The following is a 24,822-nucleotide window of genomic DNA, read 5'->3' as shown; positions in this document are numbered from 1 at the left end:
GAAATGAACTAGTTCATAAAAGCAGTACCACCATAGAACCATGAAAATGGTTTGTTTTCTGCTTAAATTCGTCTTTGGACTTACTGCTCAAAGGGTTCGGACATAGTACTGATCAGATTAGGTTGTAGGTTTTTATTTCAGGGATTAAAGGCAGTTGTAGGGTCTGAACCAAGAGTGGCTAACAGAAATACAGAGAGGCCCACAGCAAAATCATGGAAGGAACCGACCTGATGGAGACTGGTAAACTGGAGAGTATTTGCCCCTCCCTGTTTGGGCCATGCCTAATTGTGGCTGTGAGGGAATGTGGTCTCAGGGTGTTGGGTTTTCCTATATTGCAGGATAACCCAGGAATGCAAAATTGATGCCAAATACCCTGTTTCAACATTGACAACTAATTTAGGTCTTTGAAAACATTGTACAAGCTGAAGGGAAACATTTGCAGTCTTGATTTGGCCCTTGAGCCTGTGACTTTGGGTACATACAGTCCTGGTAACCCTAGTGAGGGGCTGAGTCTGTGTCGATTAACTTGCTGTTCCCCACCAATAGAAAAGGGTCATGTCTTGATCATTAGTCACTGCAATCACATTGACCATTTGTCTAGATTAGCTTGCCGTACATGAACAAGATAGAAGTAATTTGGTAGTTATCAGGAAATACAGTACAGAGTCTATTAAAGTTTAGATTGTAATTCATGATGAAGGCTAACTCAACAAAATCATCAAACTTGACAGTGGAACAAAATGATATTTATAAATACCATTCAGCTCTGTCTTCATAGGCTTCAGTGAGGTAAATCAGGCAGACCGTTGCCAATGTTACAGAATTGGAAAGAACCTCAGAGTGGTGGTCACTTGTCAGAGGTTGGGCACACCTGTGAAATGGTAGACAGAAATGACAAACGTCCCAGCAGCTGCACAGGTTGGCTGCACGTCTTCTGCTACCTTCTAGCTCCTTTCCCTAAAAGTACTCTTTTAGGGCCCATCCTTAGGGAACAGAGCTAAAAGGTTTATTATTGCTGGTACTACTGCTCATGAACTCATTTCAGCCTTAGAAGTTCTTAGTGCTTGTAACTGTTCTACTAGTGAAAATGCTACCCCATATATATGAACTTGCTTGCTTACTAAGTGAGTTAACAGGACTCTGTGTTGTGTACCTTACACATATGGTCTTTAAAGACCCTCTGGAAGCTATTATCACTTTTCACACTTTCACAGCAGACACTTCACACTTGTGGTTATTAAGCTATTTTCTCTAAATAACCAGGTCCTTTTCAAGCAAAATGCATACATTGGTCTCTGTAAGTGGTGGCTTAATGCATGGAAATAGTTTCTCCTTCCCTAGAACTAGGAATAATGGGTGAGATAGTATATTTTTTTAATGTAAAGACAGGCTTGAATGCTTTTTTTTGGTGATAAATACTATTTTACAAGCTAATTATAAGTACTATTACTTGAGATGAAAGATAGGGCTTCAAAGATCATAATCTAAATTTTTATGCACAGCTAATGGTTATATCTGTGAAGTAAAGTCATGGATCCTGAAGTGTAATTTTATAGTATTAGCTACATTTTGGTAGATGGTGTGATGAAGAGTTTAATGCATAGGATTAAATTAAGAAGTTACTAAGAGTTTGTTTAAAGTTAATGTACCAAGGTAAGTTTTCATTGTTAAGTTTTTGGGAGATTTGTTTTGGAAGAGGATGAGTTGGGGTTCAGGGAGGAAAGGACTTATCCAGATGTGAGTTTCTTAAATTGAAACAAAATTTACAATTTTTGTAGTATGTAGTTAACTTTTCTGGCCATTCTACAATCTTAGCTCATGCCTGAAGACCACTGAAATAATGCTAACTTGCTAAGTGGTTCTCTTGACTTTGTTTAGTGTTTTTACTCAACCCTAACCGTGAAGTTCTTCAATGAAGCTTTTGATAATTTATTGCAAAATACGTTTTCCACAAAGAAGCCATTATGATTGGTTTGAACTAGTGGAACATAAATGTGAGGTTATAAAGAGGTTCGCCTTAGCCAAGGGCTCCTTTAGCCACAAAATAGTTTTTTGCTCAGCAACTTGGGGTAGAGAGTGCATCTTGAAGTTTTGTTCTTGCATCTTTGTTCTAATGAGAAAGTAAAGTCTTATGTGGAATACATAGTAGTTAAGTGTACTAACTGTTTTCACATTTTCCTTTATGTCTCTAATTTTTCTGAATACAGGTTCAAAGAATATGTTTATCTGTGGAGGAACAGATAGAGTTTTTATGCTTTTCCTCAATTTTAGTTTCCTTAGACTCTGGGAGGATTAACTTGAAAAATGATGTCTTATTGAATACTTGATTATTTTTATCAAAATCACTCAGGTGTTCGTTTACTGAGTGCCTTTTTGGATGAGTGTTCTATGCCATATGTGTTTTTAATGCAAATTAAAGTGTAGTCAGTACAATTGGAAATATGAGTTGAGAAAGGTCAGGTTATAGAGGAATGCTACCTCATGTCATGTTAGTAAATGTCTTAAACTTTATACTTGTTCCCTGGCACATCGGAATTCACAGATGGAGGATAATGGCCTTCTTTTTTGCACCCCTCAGAGTCTTCTGGGTACTTCTCTTATAGCTAGCAATTGTCTGACCCCTCTAGTTTGTGAGCTCCCTGGGCAGGGCATGATGCTAGTAAATGCTAGTGAGTGCCTGACGGAGAGAAGCCCAGGAGATGTTGCAAGTGAGTCCAGCTCTGCCTGTTAGCCTTTCCAAGGAGCTCAGTTAAAAATGGAGGACAAATAAAGTTTAAGCAGCAAGAGAAGAATCCTGACCTCTGCTCTGCCAAAATGGTTTTCATGACCTGGATCTAGCTGTAAGGTTTGCCACGTAGGGGTGACAGCTAAGGTCTAGCTCAGCACAGCCCAGCAGGAAAGCCACACATGCATTGAGCACTTGACATAGGGCTAGTCTGAACTGAGTTGTGCTGTCAGTGCTGATACATACTAGATATTGAGAACATAAAAAAGAATGAAAAATAGTTGAATTGTTTTCATATGGGTTACATGTTGAAATGATATTTTAAATATATAAGTTAAATATAAATTTGCATTGCAGTTTAAAAAAATACAAAGCATAAAATTTACCATCTAAACCATTTATTTCTAAGTGTACTGTTCAGAGTGTTAAGTACACTCATTTTGTTGTGCAGCCAATCTCCAGAACTTCTTCACCTTGCCAAACAAATGCCATACTCATTAAACAACTCCCCATTTCCCCTGCCCCCACCTCTGACAACCATCATTCTATTTTCTGCCTATTAATTTGGCAACTTTAGGTACCTTATATAAGTGAAATTTATACAATATTTGCCCTTCTGTGACCGGCTTATTTCACAGTGTCCTTAAGGTTCTTTTATCTTGTAGCATGTCAGAATTTCCTTCCTTTTTAAGGATGAAAGGTTGTTCCATTGTGTGTCTATCACACGTTTTGTTCATCTGTTCATCCATCAGGGGACACTTGCATTGCTTCCACTTTTTGGTTAATATGAGTAGTACTGCTATGAACATGGGTATGCAAATATCTTTTGGGGATTCTGTTTTGAATTTTTTTGGATACATACTTGGAAGTGGAATTGCTGGATCATATGATAATTCTCTTTTTAATTTTTGGGGAACCATCATGCTGTTTTCCATAGAGGCTGTGCCATTTTACATTCCCACCAACAGTGCACAGCGGTTCCAATTTCTCCACCTACTCATCAACACTTTTTTTTTAACAGTAGTCATCCGAATGGATATGAGGTGATATTTCATTGTGGTTTAGATTTACATTTACCTTCTTTGATTTGTGTGGCCACCACCACAGTCAAGGTACAGAACAACAGCACAAGGATTTCTCATGGTACCTTTTTACAGCCACAGCCACCTCTCCCTCTTGCTTGAGCATCTTGTCATATGCTCATTGGTAATTAAATAAAATATATTTTAATATTGACTTCTCTGTTTCTTTACCTTTTTAAATGTGGCTACTAGAAAAATGCAAAATTAGATCTATGGCTGGTGTTTTGTTTTATCTAAACAGACTGGCCTCACAGAGAGAGGAGCTGGAATGTACAGTGCTGCTCTAGCAAGCAGGACTTGACTCTTCCCACTCAGGCCATGTAATTTCCATGAAGCTTACTCCTTAGGTTGACTGATCGACTTAGGAGAAAGAAAGTGATTAGCCAAATCCTGTGAGCATTTTAAACATTAAATGAGCATTGTAAACAGCAGTATACAGAGTTTTGTTTTACTTCTAAACTCCTTCGTATATTTGGACTTCAAAAAGTAGATGGTAGAGCACATGCTTCCTCAGCACCTCCAGGCTACCCAGGACCTCACAATAGAGAGGTGTTTTTGATCAGTTTCACATTTAGTCCATTTTATTTGTCTGTGTATGTGTAGGTACTACTATTCAGTTTTATCAAATGTGTAGATTTGTGTGGCCACCACCACAGTCAAGATACAGAACAACTCCACAAGGATTTCTCATGATACCTTTTTATAGCCACAGCCACCTCTCCCTCTTCCTTACCCCTGATAACCACTCATCTGATCGACATGTCTGTACTTCTGTCATTTCATGGATGCTATCTATATAAGTACAATCATACTATTATGACCTTTTGAGATTGGCTTTTTTCACTTAGCGTAATTCCCTTGAAATTAATCTGAGAGTTGTATATTAATAGTGCCTTCTTTTTTATTGCTAAGTAGTATTCCATAGTATGATGCACTACAATTTGTTTAACTATGCACCTGTTGAAGGATATTGTGTTTGCATGCTCTGGCAAGGCCCTGGCACAGCTGGAACTTAGGGGGAGGATTAAAAGTATTTATTGTAATTGTACTTTATTTTTATTTTTATATATATTTTTTGAGACAGAGTCTTACTCTGTCGCCCAGGCTGGAGTATGCTTTTGGGATCTTGGCTCACTGCAACCTCCAACTCCTCGTTTCAAGAGATTCTCCTGCCTCAACCTCCCAACTAGCTGGGATAACAGACATGCACCACCACACCTTGCGAATTTTTGTATTTTTAGTAGAGATGGGGTTTCACCATGTTGGCAAGGCTGGTCTCGAATTCCTGACCTCAGATGATCTGTCTGCCTTGGTCTCCCAAAGTGCTGGGATTACAGGAGTGAGCCACTGCACCTGGCCTTACTTTTAATATTTATGTGTTCACTTGTAGTATATAGAAATACAATTGATTTTTGTGTGTTCGTCTTCTATTGTGCAGTTTGCTCAACTCCTTAATTCTTAAGAGTTTTTCCATACATTTCCTGGAAGATGTATACAGTCATGTGATCTGCAATAGGGACAGTTTTATGTGTTCTTTCTGATCTGTGTACATTTCTTTTTCTTGCCTAGTTGGACCTGCTAGAACTTCTAGTGTTTATGTTCACTGGGAGTGGTGAGAGCAAACATGCACACCTTGTCCCCAATCTTAGAGGGAAAGCTTACTGTTTTTAATAATTAAATATGACGTTAAGTATAGGTTTCATATGGATGCTTTTTAAAAGAATGAGGAAGTTTTAACCTGTATTCCCAGAATGCTGAGAGTTTTTATCATAAATAGATGGTGGTTAGATTTTATAAAATGCTTCTGTATCAGTTGATATGATCCCATGATGTTAATTTATGTTAACCTGTTTATATGGTACATTGCATTGATTTGGAATGTTAAGTCTCTCTTGGATGTCTGAGACAAATCCTGCTTGGGCATGGTCTGTAATTCTTTTCATCCATTGTGGGATTGAATTTGCTGATATTTGCTTAGAGTATTTGTGCTTAAGTTCTTGAGAGGTGTCTTGTCATTTTCTTTTAAGACTGTCTGGTTTTTATATCAAGACCTTAATTAGGAAGGGTTCCCTCTTATTTTCAGGAAGAGATTGTGTTAAAATTGGTATTGATTCTTCTCTCAATGTTTATGGAATTCTATAGTCAAACCATCTAGGCCAGGAGATTTTTTGGTGGGGGGGCATTTAGATTATAGACTTTTTTTTTTTCATTTTTGTAGGACTGTTCAGGTTTCTTTTTCATCCCAGTTGAGTTTTCATAGTTTATAACTTTTGAGGAATTGGTCCATTTCTTCTAAGTTACTGAATTTATGAATGTGAAAAGTATTTGTTGTAGTTTCATGTATTTAATGGATGCAGGATCTGTTGTGAATAGCTCCTGCTTCATTTCTGATATTGATAATTTATGTCTTTTTTTATCTCTATCAGTCTTTCTGAAAGTTTATCAGTTTTAGTGATTTTTTAAAACCAGCTTTTTGTTACACTGATTTTTCTCCCCTTTCCTATTTTTAATTTTATTATTATTTCCTTCTGCTTGTTTTATGCTAGGTTCTTTTTCTAGTTTCTTGAGGCAGAAACTTAGAATAGTGTTTTGAGACCTTTCCTCTCTTCTCTTATTTTTTACTCAGAAAGAAACAATTAATAAGTATTTACAAACAGAAACCCTGTCTCGGGCAGCCTCAAGATGAGATGGTAGATCCCTGCATGGTTACCCCCCAGACCCAGGGCTTCTGTGCCATAGGGAAAGAGTATATATACTTCAGAAGAGATGTACAGGACAGTTGCTTAAGGGCAGGAATTATGGTAAGTAAGATAATATCAAAGTTGTTTTGACCTAAGGACAGGATGGATGGTAAGTATATGCGTGTACCCAAGGAACAGTAGGTAAAACAGAAATCTTGGAGGCATTCCCCAAACTAGAGTTAATCAGAAGTCAACACAGCAGATTAGCATCCAAGATGGAGTTGCTTTGGCTTCCACACTCCAGCCCCCAATCTGGCTCTTATAGTCTCGTGTGCCTTGCTCTTCTGCTATGGTCCCTGAACCTTTAGTGGGTGTGCTTCATATTGTATAGCTTTACCAATAGTGCCTTGGCAGTGGAAAATAGATCAGGCACAGTGGGATTCCAAATGAGGGAGATTCTCAGGCTTTGTTGACTCATCTATAGTCCTCGGAATACCAGAATTCTGGTTTTCTTGAGAGAAGTAAAATGAGATAAACACTGTTAATATGCACACAAAGATTATAACCAAAAAGAATATGAAAAAAATTGGAACTTGGTTCTTCTTTAGAGACTTGTAGCTAGGAAATAATTCAGGATGCATTTTGAATGGCAAGCAAATAATAAACACTCAAAAATAATGGTTAGGGCTAGAATTTGATAACAGGTATACAATAGTTTTCTTTGAAACATATTTTTTTCTTTCCAGTTTTCCTCATTTCTACCAAGGACCAATTTATTTGCAAATTAAATTTTAGTGTCATTATACTTAGCCTGATTAGTTGCATAAAGTGCAGCAAGAATAGTGATTGGCCATATAGGCTTTTGTTAAGTTGGCTTTGTTGGCATGTTTTTCATAAGGAATCTCAGATTAGACTTTTGCAAGCTTCCATGCTAAAAAGCCAAGCTGAAAATTTGCCTCCAAACATTGCCTGTAATACCTCCAAATTGGATGAATTCCTTTCTTCTGCTGGTCCCAAAGTATCTTGAGGTTCCTGGGCCTGTCAGAAAATGATATTCTTTATTTATCCAAGGTCAGGAACCTTGTAAGGGAACTATATAGACAAGTTACCAGGCCTGTCTTTTCAAGGGGCTTTTTATTCTTTAAAGTAGTCTGGCCATTTTAGTCAAAGCCTTGGTAAAATAACCAGTTTCTCCAATTGCATATGGAACATAGTCTATGCAATTTCAGTTCTTTTAAATGTGTCAAGGTTTGTTTTGTAGCTCAGGATATGGTCTATTTTGGTGACTATTACAAAAGAAAACAGAGTCTTACTGAGCTGATGCGAATAATTGTATTGCCATAAAGTAAGAATACTCATGAGTAGTCTCCAAATTTTGGAGCACTCAGAGAGAGGCAAATTTTGCTCACAAAAGTATATTTTACTCAGTCATAAGCTATAAATAACTCAAAAGCAAAAGGATTTTCTTCGATCAGAATGGCAGCTTTCCAAGCAGGATGCTGTTCATTCACCTTAGAACTGCCATCTACAAACCATACAGCCCTTGGTCAGTCAGGTGAGAGCTGTCTTTCAGATGCTGTAGAATCCAGCAGCTCCTCACACAGTTCCAGAGTCGGATCTCAGGAGCAGAGGTGGTAGATTTTATCCCCTTTTGCTTTTCTAATGTAAGCATTTAGTGCTAGAAATGTCCTTTTCACCATTGCTTAGCTGCATCCCACATGTTTAAGTATGTTGTGTTTTCATTTTTATTGAGTTCTCTCTATATATTTTTAAATTTCCTTTGACACTTCCTCTTTGACCCTAGGGTATTTAGAAGTGTGCTTTATTCCTAAATCTGTGGAGACCGTCCTGTTTTCTGTCTGCTACTGTTTTCTTTCTGATTCTGTTTTGGTCAGAGAACATATTTTATAATATTTTAGTTTTATAAATGTGTCAAGATTTGTTTTGTAGCTCAGGATATGGTATATTTTGGTGACTGATCCATCCATGGGTACTTGAAAAAAATCTGTATTCTGCTGCTATTGGGTAGAGTGTACATTATATATAAGTCAGATCTTATTGGTTGATTGTGTTGTTCAGTTCTTCTCTGTCCTTGCTGATATTTCTGTCTTGTTCTGTCAGTTGCTGAGAGTATGGTGCTGAAATCCCCAGCTCTTTCCTTTCAGCTGTATCAGAGTTTGTTTCATGTCTTTTGAGGTGCTGTTGTTCGGAGTTTACACATTTAAAAATCATGATGTCTTCATGTTGGATCCGATCTTTCATCATTCCTATAAAATATACTTTATCTGGTATTAATAGCACCTCTGCTTTTTTTTTTAACATTAATCTACTAATGTAAACATAGTATTATCTTTTTCCATCCTTTCACTTTCAATCTTCGTATGTTGTGTTTGAGGTAAGTTTTTTATATATGGCATGTCTTTAGGTAAACTTGTTTTTTCTAGTCTGCCAAATATGTCTCTTACATGGTCTAGACCGTTTACATTTAAGATAATATATATAAATCGAAATGCCTTTTTACTATTTGTATTTTGTTTTCTTTGTTACTTGTTTTTTCTTTTGTTTTGTGACCTTACTGTGGGTTGTGTGAACCCTAGAGAATGTTCACATAACCCACAGTAAGATTAAAAATCTGGAAGTTCAGATTACTCCTTGGCTTTGCTGGAGGAATTTTGATTTGTTGTATTTTAAAGTATTGCTCTGTATCATTTTCTTAGTTGCCGTTGCAGGTATTATAATATATCTGTGGAATATATTCTAAGTCTACTGGTGTCAATGTCCTAACATTTTATGACTAGGCTGAAGAATAGAAACCTTACTTTTCTAGATTCCTTTAGCCCCATGCTTCAAATAAAATTGTCTTAAGTATTTCCTCCATGTGCATTGAGCACTTGTATAAGCTAGTGTTTTCATTTTTGCTTCAGCCATATGATTTAAGAAGTCGTAAGAAATAGGCTAGTCTACTAATAGTTACTCCCATTTTTCCCATTCCAGTTTCCTTTCTGAAGTTCTAAGCTTTCTTCTTTTATCATTTCCTTTCTGTTTAGATAACTCCTTAGCTCTTTAATGACAGGCTTTTTAGTAACAAATTCTCTGAGTTCTCCTTCTGGGAATGTCTTTATATCCCCTTCAGTCCAGAAGTGTATCTTCACTGAAGATAAAATTTACAGTTGATGATTTTCTTTCAATACTTGGAAAACATGCTGCTTTCTTCTGGCCTCCATTGGTTTTAGATGAGAAATCCCCTGTCATTTGAATTGGTGTTCTCAGCTAAGTTAAGTCTCATTCCTACGTGGTTGCTTTCAAGATTGTTTTAGTATTAAGGAGTTTAATTGTGATTTAATTTTTATATATGGCATGTCTTTAGATAAACCTGTCATGAGTTTCTTTGGTATGTCTTTAGATAAGCCTGTCCTGGGTTTTTTTGGGTTTATCCTTTTTGGGGTGCATTCAGCATCTTGAATCTGGAGTTTCATGTTTTATGCCAGGCGTGGGAAGCTTTCAGCCATTATGTCTTTAAATACTTTTTCAGTCTCTTCCTCTTTCTCTTTTGGAATTCGGATGATAAGGATTTAAGTGCCTTGGTTAGTCCTGTAAGTCCCTGAGACTGTTCATTTTTTACCAGTATATTTTCTCTCTCTTCAGATTGAGTAAATTCTATTGATCTGGCCTGGTATTCACTGATTGTTTTTAAAATTATGTTTAATTATATTTCTCAATTCTAAGATTTCTGCCTGTTTCTTTAGCTAAGTTGGAAGTTCAGATTCCTCCTTGGCTTTGCCGGTACTTTCCAAGCAAAAGTGGGGCCCAAATGCACACTGCTTCATTGTGTCCAGTTGTTGGGGGAGGTGTGCAAGCTTGGCTCCCTAGGCCACTCTGACACCAGGAAGCAGGGAGACCATGGAGGGCTGCCTCACACCTTGTTTCTGCAGGGTAGAGGCCAGAACTCAGCTACCATCTGTCCCCTGCTGACACTGGGAGTGGGGGAGCAGATACAGCATGCCAACCAGCCCCACTTTCCACTACCTGATTCTCTTTGATGCGGGGTGGGGGAGTTCCCTTTTGTTCTCCCTAATTAGCCAGATGGGACCAGAGACTCAGTACCCACTGGGTGCCCAGACACCTAGGGCTGGGGTTGGGAGAGCCAGTGGGCCCTTCAACCCTGTTTTACACTGTGTGGTTCAGTGGGTGTATGTAATGTCTTGTCAACTAACCCCACCTTGTACCTGTTCCTTGCTGTTTAGTAGAGGTGGAGCCTTAGCTCACTGCTCAGCCCCACTAAGGTTACCCTGGGAGGGGATGTTAGATAACTGTCCATGCACCTACTAACACTTGCTATGGCAGGGCAGCGGATCACTTCTGACTGCCAGGCAGGGTTTGGGAGATCGGTCTGCTGACACCATCTGGTGGTGGAATCAGAGCACCTCCTGCTTCCCCTGGGCTGGGGATGGACTGGAAGATCAGCTCCCCACTCTGGCCATGCTGAAGCTGTGGGGCTGCTGCCAGGGGTGTGGTGGTTTTTCCCATTGCTGTTTGGCTGGAGTAGGGCAGGAATCATGAAGTGGCTTTCTGTTGTTAGGTCACCCTCTTCTCAGTTCCTTGGCGATGGAGAACAGGCCTCCAATGGAGCTTTTAACTGGGCCTCTTGGAGAGCCCCAGTCCAAGGCTTCTTCAGCGTGCTGTCCAGAATACATGGGAGTGAGGAAAATGGCATACTCCCTGTCTGTCATCCCACAAGTCCTAAGGTCCCCAGCAGCCTGCCCTCTTTCCCCCTTCAGTTTTTCTGGGCCTGCTTGTTTTGTTGTGTCTAGATTTGTCTAGGGTTCTGTCTTGGGTCTTGGGTTGGGAGAGGAAGGACCTGGAGAGATGGCTCCTCCACCTTAGTGGAACTAGAGCTCTACCGCTTCCTTTCAAAAGTGTTTATGGTGGCTCTCTGTCTTATTCCCTTTAAGCTGTTCTGATGAGATACCTGAGATTGGATGGCTTATAACAACAGAAGTTTATTTCTCACAATTCTAGAGGCTAAGTCCGAGATGAAAGCAGCTTCGGTGTATGGTGAGAGCCACTTAGACGGCACCTTCAGGCTGTGTCCTCGAGTGACAGAAAGGGTGAGGGTTTCTCTGGAGTCTCTTGTGACAAGAGCACTAATTCCATTCCATTGGCCTCACCTCCTGACACCCATCATCTTCAACTCTCTTCAGCAAGAGTTTTTGGGGATGTAACGTTCATACCATAGCAGTATCGATTGGCTCTGGCTACAAAGACAGCTATGAATTTTAGAAGTTATTTCTTTCACCCCTTCTTTTTACTTGCTGTGTGGAATAATAGACTTATAATGATGCAAAGAGATTTAGCCATGATCCAGGCCATCTCTTTCAGAAGATAACTATAATATCTATTGCTGTAACACTACTGTGTGTGACTCTCATGGTGTGCTCATAGGGTGTGCTCCGTGCTGTTTTCAAACATCACTCCTGAAAATATCTGAGTAACCCAAATCCAATTTTGCATGCCTTAGGGGGACTTCTTACTAAAGATTCTGACTTGTTTTATATTTAGGGTGCTTGTAGTAGGTTTAGAGATACACATGTAATTGCCAGTTGAATGCTGTACATTCTGATGGCTTGCTACTTCACCTACTTTAAAACCATTAAATCTGATTATTGGCCCAGTCTCCACACACCCCAGGTCTGCCTGTCACGGGACTCCCGGTGAACCATCACCTCTCCCTGCCCCTGTCTCAACCTCCCATACCCGAATAAAGTTGTCTCCATTCCTTCTTTGTTAGGCCAGCCTTAGTCTTTTGCCATATTCCTCCTGTGATGAAATTTCTAGTCTAGTTCACCTCTGGTCACTGCTCGGTCAATGGCGGAGACTTGTGCTGGGGCAGCTGACTTCAGACTGCTTTCTGCTTTCCTTCTCTGCAGGTCTCATTACACTGTGGACCCAAGCCAAACACATGTCCTCTGAGACCTCACAGGCTTGGACCTGTGCTGGCTGTAAGCTCTGCCACCTGTATCTCTCAGACCCTGCACTGCAGGCACAGAGCAGAAGACCTGACATTCCTTTTTTTTCCCCCCAGGAAATGCTAGCAGAAACATTTGTGCAAGGGGGTTCATCACAGCATTGTTTATACACCCAGACTGGTGCTGTCTTCGTGGTGTTAAAAAGAATAATCGCCTGGGGGAAATGCCTCTAGCCTGATATTAAGTTTAAAAAGCTGCAAGATTATTTATGGTAGTCTAGTTTGGTATTAAAGAAGTTCATAGGCATATCAAAAACATAAGAGAATACATTAAACTGTTTTAGTAGTGGGTATTGTTGTATTCAGGTTACAGGTGGTCTTTTCTCTCTCTCTCTCTCTCTCTCTCTCTCTCTCTCTCGCTCGCTCTCGCTCTCGCTCTCGCTCTCTCTCTCTCTCTCTCTCTTTTGAGATAGAGTCTTGCTGTTGCCCAGGCTAGAGTGCAATGGCACGATCTCAGCTCACTGCAACATCCACCTCCCAGGTTCAAGTGATTGTCCTGCCTCAGCCTCCCGAGTAGCTGGGATTACAGGCACCCATCACCATGCCCAACTAATTTTTATATTTTTAGTAGAGACAGGGTTTTACCATGTTAGCCAGGCTGGTCTCAAACTCCTCAACTCAAGTGATGTGCCCACCGTAGCCTCCCAAAGTGCTGAGATTACAGGCGTGAGCCACTACTCCCGGCCACAGGTGGTCTTTTCTATGTGCCTTTCTGTATGTACAAAATTGTTATAACTAGTATTATGTTTATAATCAGAACAAACTTGATAAATAATACATATTAAAAATTTTGCTCTTAATAATTTTAATCTTTGTTTTCGGCATTCCTAGCAGCCTGTCAATGGGAATGCATGGCTTGCTTATGTGATTCAGTGTTAACCATTGTGTCTTTTGCGTTGGTAAAGATTTTGTTTAGGCTGATCAAGTTTGGGGCCCTTAATGACCATCACCAGAAGTACTCTAGGTGAACATTAGCCCCCTGATTTACTCTTTGGGGGTCTGCCTTTTTATTTTTTGCCAAGTGAGTAGTGTCTCAGGGAACATCGCCATCAGTGGGCTCATGGATGGATCTGGTGCTGGCAGGTTGCTCTTGGTAGCTGTCTCCCCCACCAGGTTGCTCTTGGGTCTGGGGAAGGTTCTGGGTTGAGTCCTGCCTGCCCTCCATGGGGCCTGGGTGTATCAGTGAGTCTCTCTGAGCTTCAGCTTACTCAGTCATCAAGCAAGGACATAGTGGTCACCTCTGAGGGTCACGGGGAGTTTTTCCATAAGCAAATTAACAGAAAGCACCTGGTAGAAACTTGCAAAGGAATCTTTCCTTGCTCCTCAGTGAGTCCTCATCCCTGGTAGGTTAGTGAGCATGACCAATGAGATGCTCTCTGCTGCTCTCCATGTAAAGGAGCTGTCGTTCCAGGAATATAGGAAACTCGCAGGGATGTGAATTCATCTAGAAATGCTACTATAATTCAAATCCCCCGGGTCCCAGAACAAACAAGCAAACAAAAAAGAACATATTTTCTAGAAACCACCTGGAGGGGGTGGGGAGAGGAGGTCTGAATCAGCCCTTACCTGCCAGTGAATCGAACAACATCCTGAGAAGAACCTCGAGACATCTGGAAACCCGCCCCACCCCAGCTTTGTCTGAATTGGGGCTGAGCTGGGGACACCTGCCAGAGATGGCTTATTTGATTTGGCAGAAATTTGACTATAGTTCAAATTGTGTCTTGAGGGCCGGGTGCAGTGGCTCACGCCTGTAATCCCAGCACTTTGGGAGGCTGAGGCGGGTGGATCACAAGGTCAGGAGTTCAAAACCAGCCTGGCCAAGATGGGAAAATCCCGTCTACTAAAAATACAAAAATTAGCTGGGCGCTGTGGCAGGCACCTGTAATCCTGGGAGACTGAGGTAGGAGAATTGCTTGAACCCATGAGGCAGAGGTTGCAGTGAGCCGAGATCGCACCATTGTACTCTAACCTGGGCGACAGAGCAAGACCCCATCTGAAAAAATAAAATAAAGTAAAAACAAAAACAAAATGTGTCTTGAGACATGAGACACAGACTGGACTGCTTTTTCTTGCAATCCAAAATTATGTAACTTTTTCCCAAAATAAGGGGTACACTGGTTGCTCATTGATTTGACATTAGCAATGTTCATCGTGTGACTGAGATCAAGACTTTTACAACTGCTTTTTCCTTCTTTTCCCTGAGATAAACTCCTTTAGTGAGAAGACAGTTTAGACAGACTATTGGCCATCGATAATCAAAATTTTGGTATTTCTAAGTGAGTGATTTATGGATCCTTCTTCTTTGTAACCTTTATTCACATGCTATGAGGTAGCAGAAGTAAACAGTCAGTATAAACAACATTCACCCAGTGTAACCCATTTGTAAGAGGCTAGGCCTTTGTGGTTTTAAGTATTTGCCTAGAATGAATTGGTATCCCCGGTGTCCTCTGGGATCCAAAATTCACTTTGTATTTTCTCTTTTCTGCCTTGGACCAGATCCACAAGGTAGGCAAGTAGAGTTGTGCTTTGCCAAGACAGGTGTGGCAAGAAATAGCCCTGAGACTGAGCTCGTGCAGGCAGCTCTCCTCCTGTTCTGCCCTTCTGTGTGAACCATGAGGCAGGAGTGAGGGCTTCCCATGGAGCGTGTCTCCCTTTTAGTCACACATCTGCGCTCACAGTCTGCCAGCCAGTTGACTGCATAGGCTGTTTCTGCAGACCTTAGAGTGGGGACTTGACATTGTTTTCAGAGTGAGGAAACTCAACTTGGGGATTTGGGCATGAGTCTGGGCTGTGCTTAGTGTTGGAGCCCCAGCTTGAACTCAGGTCTTTGGTGCTGGCAGACTGCCCTCTGCACAGTACATAATGCTTGATTTAGTTTGGACTTACCTTGCTTAGGAGTGAAATGGTTTTAAAGATTAAATTAGAAAAAAAAATAGTGTCAACCATTTCAATTTGATAAGAGTATGTGTGTTAAATGAAAACATGTTCAATGTAAGGATTTCAACTGTTTGAATTACCTTGAGGCCTTTTCCCCCCAAAATATATTGTATTCCTGGGTCATAACATACTTCCCATTCCAGTTCCCAAAACATTTTACTATTAGCAATTTATAGGAGTGATTATGATACTTTTTTAAAAAGAAGGCAGCTTAAGTGGATGGAATCTGTTTTTCTCTTAGGCTCATGCATCTGTGAAAGTGTCTGAGGTGAGCCAAGCTTGATAACCTGATTTTGTTAGTGAATTACTTTGCTGTGGGTTAAGTGTGCTGGAGAAAAGACTAAAAGTCAACATGGTGAAACCCCGTCTCTACTAAAAATACAAAAAAAAAAAAAATTAGCTGGGGCATGGTGGCGCTTGCCTGTAATCCCAGCGACTCAGGAGGTTGAGGCAGGAGAATTGCCTGAACCCAGGAGGTAGAGGTTGCGGTGAGCCAAGATCACGCCATTGCACTCCAGCATGGGTGACAAGAGCGAAACTCCGTCTCAAAAGAAAAAAAAAGTTTATTCTCTTGTTGATTTGTCTGTAATTTGGTCCCTTGAGAAATGCGTAAATCTAAAGTAGTCTAGTAATGAATTCTGAATAGATACAATGTTAGTATATGCGTGAGTTTATACCTCAGTATTCCTGATACTTGAGCATAAATTCTACTAAATTAGTCAAAACAACTTACCAACTTAAGAAAAACTTTGGTATATAGCAGGAGTGCAGTATTTGTTGATTTAAAGAGAATCTGAATGGTGTTTAATGCAGTGTATGAGTGTCAGCAGTTCCATCTCTTTTCACTTGGATTTCACCAGTGTGCTCATTTGAAGCTTAGAACTCTCTTCTCTCCAAAGAAAGCCTGGCACACACAGTACATGGTGTTGACTCACTTTTGTGTTCCTCTGCTCCTCTTTCTCATAGTGTAGTGTGATGTATGGAGTGGGAGGTTCCAGCAGGTGACCCACCCCAGTCTTGGTCCTCCCACTGGCCTGTTAATAGCCCTGGGGCAAATGCCTTAGCCTGCTTGGAAATCTCAGGGTGTTAGGGCCATGGTCCTTTGCAATGGTCATAGCAGTGTAGGGAGTTGATGCCAGTGGGGAACTGGCTTACACAGCGTTAGAACAATCCTGCTTCTTTTTCTTCTTCTTCTGAGATGGAGTTTCGCTCTTGTTGGCCAGGCTGGAGTGCAATGGTGCGATTTTGGTGCACTGCAACCTCTGCCTCACAGGTTCACAGGATTCTCCTGCCTCAGCCTCCCGAGTAGCTGGGATTACAGCCAGATACCACCATGCCCAGCTAATTTTTGTATTTTTTTTTAGTAGAGATGAGTATTTCACCATGTTGGCCAGGCTGGTCTCGAACTCCTGACCTCAAGTGATCCGCCTGCCTCAGCCTCCCAAAGTGCTAGGATTACAGGCATGAGCCACCGCCGGAACAATCCCGACTCTATCTGTATCACATAGTCTGTTTCTCACCTAGGATACAGACTCACTGGTCAGCAGCCATGTCTGCCCTGGAAAGTGAGGGGCATCGGGGAGAAGCAGGAAGAACGTGTGAACCCACACACATGGGAGACCTTCAAAAGCACCAGAACTCACAGTCTTTCAGCACGTAATTCTATACATCCTTAACGTGCACTTGGCGCTAATGGAGACCACCTGTTCCTTTTCTTTTGTCACGGAAGAAGTTATCTGTCTGAGAAGACATGGCACAATTTACTTATTAAACATTTTTATGGTTTACAGATGAAGCCACTGGATCCTACCTTGGAATTGCTCTTCTTAGGGAGGTTCAGTGACCACTTGAGTGGTTAGCAAAATCAAGGAGAAAAGTTTTTCTTTTTATTCAAAATGGGATAAAAAGAAGCAGCTGCCTTTTGTGACTTTAAGTGAGAAGCCTTTATTTATGTCTCAGCCCTGCAGTGTGTTATCAATTACCATATATCTGTTAAATTGTACTTCACTTTGTATATAGCCATTGTAAGTTTTAACCATGTAAATAAAATTGATAGGCTTTTCCTTGTTTTATTTTAAAAACTGTTAAAGGTGTAGCTTTTTAGGATTTTGTTTTTCCTCTTATTTTTGACCTGTGTCTTGGTCTTCCCTGTCATGGAGATGAAAATAGTAATGCCTGAGACCTTAATGTAGGTTTAGGAGAAAAGATGCTCGTGACCAATTTCCTGCTACTGGTTTTAAATTACACAGAGGAAGCCACACTTATTGTGTCATCAGAAACTTATATTTGTAGTTTAAATTCTCATCTCCCTCCCCTCTTGCCCAGATCTCGTTTTTTGACTAGAAACAACTACAGTAACTTCAAATTAAGCGTTTTAATTCTAAGGAATGGTCTTAAGTGAATCAATGTATATAGAGTTATATCTTTATTTTTAAAAAGGTCTCTAAAGCATTTTTCTTCTTGTGGAGAAATAAACTGGATAATTTACATTGTGAGTAGAAGAAATATAGGAGTTTGTGTTTTTGCACTAAAGTAAGTTCAGGGTTGGTCTTCATTTAGTTGTCCTTAGTTTGGGGGTTATTTTTGTTTTTCAGAATGAAATGGCACAGATACTTTTAATCTTCTGAAAGTACTCTAAAGTATAGAAATGGACCTATAGCTGTCCCAGAGACTTACTAGGACAAGGTCAGCGTAGACAAATTAAGGAGCAGTAGCGGTATTCATTGTCCTGTGTCCTTCTCTGAGAGAACACTGTCACACACTATCCAGAGCAGTGATTACAGGAGCACACCAAGGCAGGCCAGGTGGTCAAGGGACTTCCCAGGGGATGTCATAAAAGGCTCATGGAAGGAACTGATTTAGGACCATTTCGGGTGCAGGTTCATTGACAAAAAGTGGGGTGGCGATTGAGAGGGATTGTAGATTTCCTTTTTATAGTCGCAGGGGCAGAATCAAGATTTTCTATGAGGAGTAACGTCGTAGCACTCCAGGACAGCAGTGCCTTAGGAAATGTGCATCTGTCCCAGGAAGTAGGCAAACAGGCTGGGAGTCACAGAGGGCTCCTGCCCAGGTCTCCCACATGTTAGAAGATGCTGGGCTTCTGTCGTGACTCAGCTGGGAATGTCCTTGAATATGGGGATTACAACTCAGTCTGGGTTTGCTCCTGGCATGTTCCCAGCTGCTAGTAAATATGTTAATGTGTGTGTCAGGGACAGCTCTGGTGACATAGATAATTAGTTCTTCTGAAGTTGAATGAGAAATGAGTAAAAAGGCATAATATATTAATTTTAATGTCTTTAGACTTGTAGTTTTATTGTAAGAGACAGATAATAGTGAAAGAGGGGAAAATCTTATGAAAACTAGTTTCCAGACTTATGTCCAACTTCACAGCATTGGTTTACTGGCAGTTTTAAAATGGTGAGGCTGGAAATTGGTGAAATCAGTTTCTTTTGACCATGGCCACATAAAGGTAATGGGCAGTGCACGCTGAAGGAATAAGTATGAAAACACTGGCCTTATCTCATAAACTTTATTATTGATAGTATTTTATCCTAACAGCTGTTTTTAAAGCACTGTCTTGAATTCATATGACTGCCCAGGCTTGACACAAATATGTTCCAGGTGACAGATTGAGGAAACTGAGTACTAATGCTGTCACTTTATACCTCATGGCTTTTCTTTTCATCCAGTTGCTCAGTGGAATTGATTGGGTTTGCCAAAACATAAAATGATGCAAGTGAGAAATAGACCTGGAGGGAGGTGTATGTGTGTGTCGTTGGTTTCTTGCTTATATTATTTCTGAGAACCATCAGAGTTGAGGATTTCAAACACATGATTCTGATAGCATTTACCACAAATAGTGATGTCAGTTGCTCTCTTTTGCCGTGTAGCTGACTGGACTAGAAACAGCTCCATCACTCAGGTGGGTTTCATAAGGAAACATTAGTGGACTTGTCTGTTGCTTCCCTCCGCCTGTAAGCTTTTAATAACTCTGAATGTAGAAAGATATTTCTGAAAATACTTAAAGTAGGAGACTTAACAGAGTTGAATAAACATGCTGGAATTTTTCTTTCTCTAAGTGAATGCCAGCTTCAGAAAGCCCACCTGCAGACAGAGACGGTGTCTCCTCTAAACATTTTTGGAGTATCTAGTGGAATTGGTGTAAAGCTGGTTTCAGAGTCCACAAAGAAATAGCCCTTTAGAGGATCTTTCATTGCTTTTGGTGGTTAAAGCAGAATCTCTCCAGAGAGTAAAGGTGGACAGGCCTGCATGTCTGAAGGACAGGCCTTCTCTCTCCTCACAGCCCTGCAGTTCCCAAGGCTGTGCTTGGCTATTTCCTACAAGTGCCGGACAGAACGTGCAACTTTTTGGCTACGTATGTTCTATTATGTGTATAAAATCCTCTCTCAGTTCTGATTGAATATTGATTTAAAGCTTAATTCATGCTGATTACTTGAAAATCTAATCTTGATTCTACCCGAGTATTTGTAGATATCTGAACATCTAAAAACAGTGCAGAGTGAAGTGTTCTGTGAATTTTAATTTGGTTTCTGGTGCTACACTTGAAACTCCAGTAATGATAAGATGGGAACTAAAACAGCAGCTGCCCCTCAGAAATGAGGGTTGCACAAACCTTGTTCCCAGACTGAGGCTGCAGTTGAGAATGCTTGTGTGTGATATGCCCGGCCTCCCAGTACACATGCCTGAGTCATCAGATGTCACTTTACAGCATCATCACAGAGAACAGCTGTGTTTTGGAGTGAGAATGTCATGATGAGATTTCAGTTCCTTTGAACACTAGGGTAGAGGCTCTTGACATACAATCTCTTGAACATTAAAGAGAAATCAGAAGGTTTAGCCTGACTGATACTGAGCTCATTATGAACTGACAGTCTCTTTAAAAAAAAATTTTCCTGCCTTGGCTGCTCGCAGTACAGAAAGTCCTCTGTGAAAGCCCCGGCCTGATTTCACTATCAACCACTTAACCACGGTATTAATTTTTCAGTTGCTGAACTTTTAAGATTTTAAATTAGAGTTTGGAAATTGTTGCTGAACCAGGATAGTTTGATAAGAAACATGAATCTCTGAGTAGAACTAAAGTTCCTTGGTGTTGGAAAATACCCACCCCACTCCTCCAAAAATGGATTAAGTATATACTTCATGGTATTTTCTCATAGGGAATAATGTTACCAGTAAGTTCTGGACTTCTAAAATCATTTCTAAGAAGTGTGAAGATCACACTTTTGGCAAAAATTGCTTGTGTCTGACATGTTGCATTATAAAAGTTTTGAATAGTGGCTTTTTTTTTCACAAGTAAAGAGAAGGACAATGTGCATCTACCAAGGAAGTCCCCTCTGCCTGAGTCTGCTTCTTACAGGATTGGCGTTTCTGCTGCAGATTATAGCTTTGGCATCGCTTTACCTCAAGAGCAGTTTACATTTTATTGTGCTTTAAAAAAAAATAGTGCCAGGTTTATGGAGTGAAATGCTTTCATAAATGCTGAAATTACATTTTCTGTGGGTAAAAATGCACCTCATCAGAATTTCCCCTTTGAAGAATTTTTTCGTGTTCACATAAAATTGCCAAGTTAAAATTTTGATCTCCCTACAGAGTAAGAGCTTTCATTTCAAATAAAGCCATTTTATTGACGAGATATCAACATTTACAGTGGTCAGACACATTGCACATAACAAAATATTTATGCTTGGTACTTATAAACTAGAAATGTTAACCTAAGTTATCTTTTTGATACCTCGACTATGTTAGGATGGGAGGAATTGGGTTGAGTATCCAGGTAGGATTACAGGGGTGAGGGTGGAGCATCAAGTGTTTGGAAATTGCTATATCCCAAACCCCGTGGACTCCGGGCACACTTTTGGAAGACCATACCGATGGATTGCTTTGCCATCGTGATGGCAAAGCAAACTGATACTAACATAAATAAAAACCTTAATTTTGGTGCTGTTTGGTGCCACTGGGGGTCTGAGAGACCCCATTCATTTGTCCTGGTAGATGTCAGGTGGTGTGAGACCAAATACAACTCTCACTAACATTAAATTAGTGATGAAGTTAAGGAGAGGCTTTCTCTATCCTCGAAGAAGGTATTTTGTCACTTAAGAAATAATTGAACTTTATGTTGCACTGTATTAATGGATTAAAACTACGTTTTTAAAATACCGGAATAGGGTTCCTTTTAAAATAGTAAAAATAGAGTTTTTGTCATTTAATCTTCATAATCTTATACTACTGTGTACACACTAGCTAGGTCTTATTGCAGGATGAGTGTTTGCCCTTACTTTTAGCTTTATTCCTTTAAGGAATAAGAACTGTATTTGTATTCTCAAAAAAGGAAACTGGTTTTTTTAAAAAAATGATAGGTGCTTGTTAGAGTAGCTCCAACAGGTCAGTTTCTTTTGCAAAATGTAATTTATAGTGTCTATTTCCATAATAACTTTTTAAAACTACACCTAAATACAGTGAATAGCTGTCTTAGTAATCTGTAGCTATTGCCAATTCCAGTATAAGCCTAGTCTCTAAACCATTATCTTTGGCTAATACAACTCTCCTAACTCTTAAATTCTAAAGATACATCTCAGGGCTCGAGGGCATTGCCATGGTTTCTTACCTTTTGCCCACTAGGGTCTGGTTGGGAAACCATCTGCACCAGAGTTGGTTAGTAACTTGTAAGAGTCCATCCTCCTCCTGCCCCAGCGCACACCCTCACACCCTCCGTTTCTCTCTACCAGAGCTTAGGGATGTATTTATGAATTTATTTAGGCTAATTAAATTTAGCTACTGAACTTTTCTTTTTGTAAAAGAAACAGGCCATTTGCTTATTTGCTTCCCCGAAAGCTATCAGGGCATTTGTCTCTTAAGATATAAGTTAAAATTATCCACCAGGGTTCCTTATATATCTTCTTGCTGCTTGCTAGGTTGAATGCATTCACTAAGTGCTAGTTTTGATAGGTTGGCTTCTGACAGAGACTGCCCCTTTGATGGTGTTTGGTGGTGTTTGCAGTTGCCAGCCCAAGCATAAGCCATGTGGAACCTTCTAAACCACAGACACAAGTCAAGGTGTTAAAGGGAATCTAGTGGACTTCATCTACAAGTTGGGGGAAATTGATGGGGGATTTATATTTGTTTTGTCTTAGGAAAAGTATAAAGTATGTCTCCTTGTCCAAAAGAAATTTTGCAGTTAGTTGAAATCAAGCAGTTAATCCACAAGAATGTAAGCCCCGTGGAAGCAGAACATGGCCTCCTTTGATGCTGTACCCAGAGCATCTCCTAGAACAATGTCTGGCATGTGAGTTTTTGTGTTTGTTGAGTGGTTTTCTGACTATCATTGATTTATTAAGTACTGGATAACTTGGCCAGCAATTTTTACCAGTCTGCCAACTTTATAAAACATCAATCTATATTTCACAGATGTCCTTTTGATTATTGGCATTTTCTTCACTTCTGACCCCAGGGCTGAAGGCAGTTTTCTCTCTCAGTCATGTGTAGTGAGAAACAGGTGGAGCCTGAAGCTCAGGAGAGGTGGGTGATGATGTCTTGCTGGCTGGATGTTCACCTGTGCATATGGGTAGGTGCGTCTCCTTTAGGAGGATTGCGTGAGACCCTTGTGCAGTGGGTGCCCAAACAAAAACTTTTCTTCTTCCCCTAAGGGTGAATTAACTTGTTAAAAGCTTCTGAATCAGGAAAGAAAACTTAAAAATAGTAACTCTTTAAAGGGCTGTAAGCCCAGGAAAAGGAACTATGACATTAGCATTACCTGGTATCACATCTACCCAGAAATTTTGTTTTCTCCCAGTTTAGTTGTTCAAAATTAATTTTGAGACCTTTTATAGATTTGTTAGAAATTTTTGTGTGACACAGGTACAATCAAAGTATCAGAGGCTGTGCCTGACATCAAAAGTTTGCCTTTCATCAGCCTTTGAGTTTCTCTACCAGGGCTTCTTACAGCTGTTCCTCCCTCTGGCTTATTCACAGAGTGCGGATTAACTCTGGAGGAGATCGGTGTGTGTCCCCCACTCCTCTCTACCACCCCCACAGGGTGGTGTGATATTCTGCCTCTCTTACGCCTTCAGTCTCTGTGGGATTAGTGTTAAATTCACTTAGGTAGGGGCTAGGGGAGAGAGAAGATGAGGCAAGGGTTTTTAGAGAAATTGGCAAAAACTCTTCAAAGTGTTCACTTTTAAGTGCTTTTATAGAGCTATGAATCAGTATCAGTTTTACTAGCCTTTTACAAAAATAAAAAACAGGAAGTTATGTTCATATTATTACAAAATCCTATTAGCGTAGGTTTTTACGTTCTGTTCTGGCAAAAACGTAATACGTATGTTTAATTGTGAGTACAGTGCGCCCATTTTTATAGTAAGTTAGCATAAGTCACACGTGACTAGCAGTGAAAATCCAAGAATCTTATCTCTTTTCCTGTACACATGTTACTGAACTGTTGTTCGCCTCTGAGTATAATGCTTTCCTGGTGGCACATGGAGAATACAATCTTCTTAATGCATAATGGGATCTTTTGACAACTCACATTTGTGTTCTCCTTCGTTTCTGGCTGTCACATAGCTTTTAATGGTTTCATTAGTAAACAGATGAATGTACTGGGTGTGAATGTTAGTGACAGCTTAATGAAAGGGCAGTCCTCTCTCTTTCTTCTCCTTTCAAAAATGCCATTGCTCTTAGAACCCAAAACATTTTTTCTCTCCATGTAGTGTTTGCAGACTTGAGCCCATCTTAATTGGCTGCATTAATATTGAGACAAAACATGCAATTACACTTTCATTTGGCCCTGGGGTAACCCTTCTGAAGACAGCTGTCTGTATCATTGTACGTACTTTCATAGAAACCAACTCATTCAGGTTTCTCAGGGTTTTACTTATTTTGCTTTGAATGGGGCAACCATTTTACCTCATATTTTTTTGTGATGTTTGAAAGTTGTATAGGAATTTTTACCTTGTAATAAGATCAGAATGGTCATTTTACTGAAAAGCCAGATTGTTATGCTCTAATTATGTTTCAGGCACATTTCTTTGGCAGTAGTTTCCTTTTTTTTTTTTTTTTTTTTTTTGAGTAACTTCTTGAAATGGAACTGGGTATGAATGGGTAGGGATGCTTTCAGTTCTTGCAATTCTGAATCTCCAGTTTTGAAAAAGGAAATCATTCTATATCTCTTATTATTTAACCAAAGTTATGTAGTGGACTCTGCTACCCTAATCTTTAATAGATGGCTATAGTTTTTACAGTCAGGGAGCTCCCAGAAACATGAAAGAGTGTGTGAAATAGGCTTGCCTCTAGAGACTTATCTTTGGAACTTTCCGAGTGATCCATGAACCACAAAGTGATTTTTGTTTTGTTTGTTCT

At 40.1% G+C, this 24,822-nt stretch overlaps 1 protein-coding gene across 21 annotated transcripts in view; it reads left to right on the top strand.

Annotated features, from left to right (window-relative positions):
* Positions 1–24,822, top strand: part of BCL2L11 (BCL2 like 11) — a 93,491-nt gene that overhangs the window by 5,155 nt on the left and 63,514 nt on the right. For 2 of the 21 annotated variants that reach the window (XM_035271992.3, XM_035271986.3), the window contains one exon: positions 16,975–24,819. The exons of the other annotated variants lie outside the window; for them this stretch is intronic. In XM_035271992.3, the coding sequence (XP_035127883.1) occupies positions 16,975–17,126 (152 nt within the window). In that variant the 3' untranslated portion in view covers positions 17,127–24,819. Of the gene's footprint in view, positions 1–16,974; positions 24,820–24,822 lie in introns of those variants that run through there. 21 annotated transcript variants of the gene reach the window in all.

The sequence above is a fragment of the Callithrix jacchus genome, chromosome 14 (assembly GCF_049354715.1).
Source record: "Callithrix jacchus isolate 240 chromosome 14, calJac240_pri, whole genome shotgun sequence".
NCBI classification, from domain to species: Eukaryota; Metazoa; Chordata; class Mammalia; order Primates; family Cebidae; genus Callithrix; species Callithrix jacchus.
The sequence above is the reverse complement of the archived record's forward strand: the minus strand, read 5'-3'. Positions and strand labels throughout refer to the sequence as shown.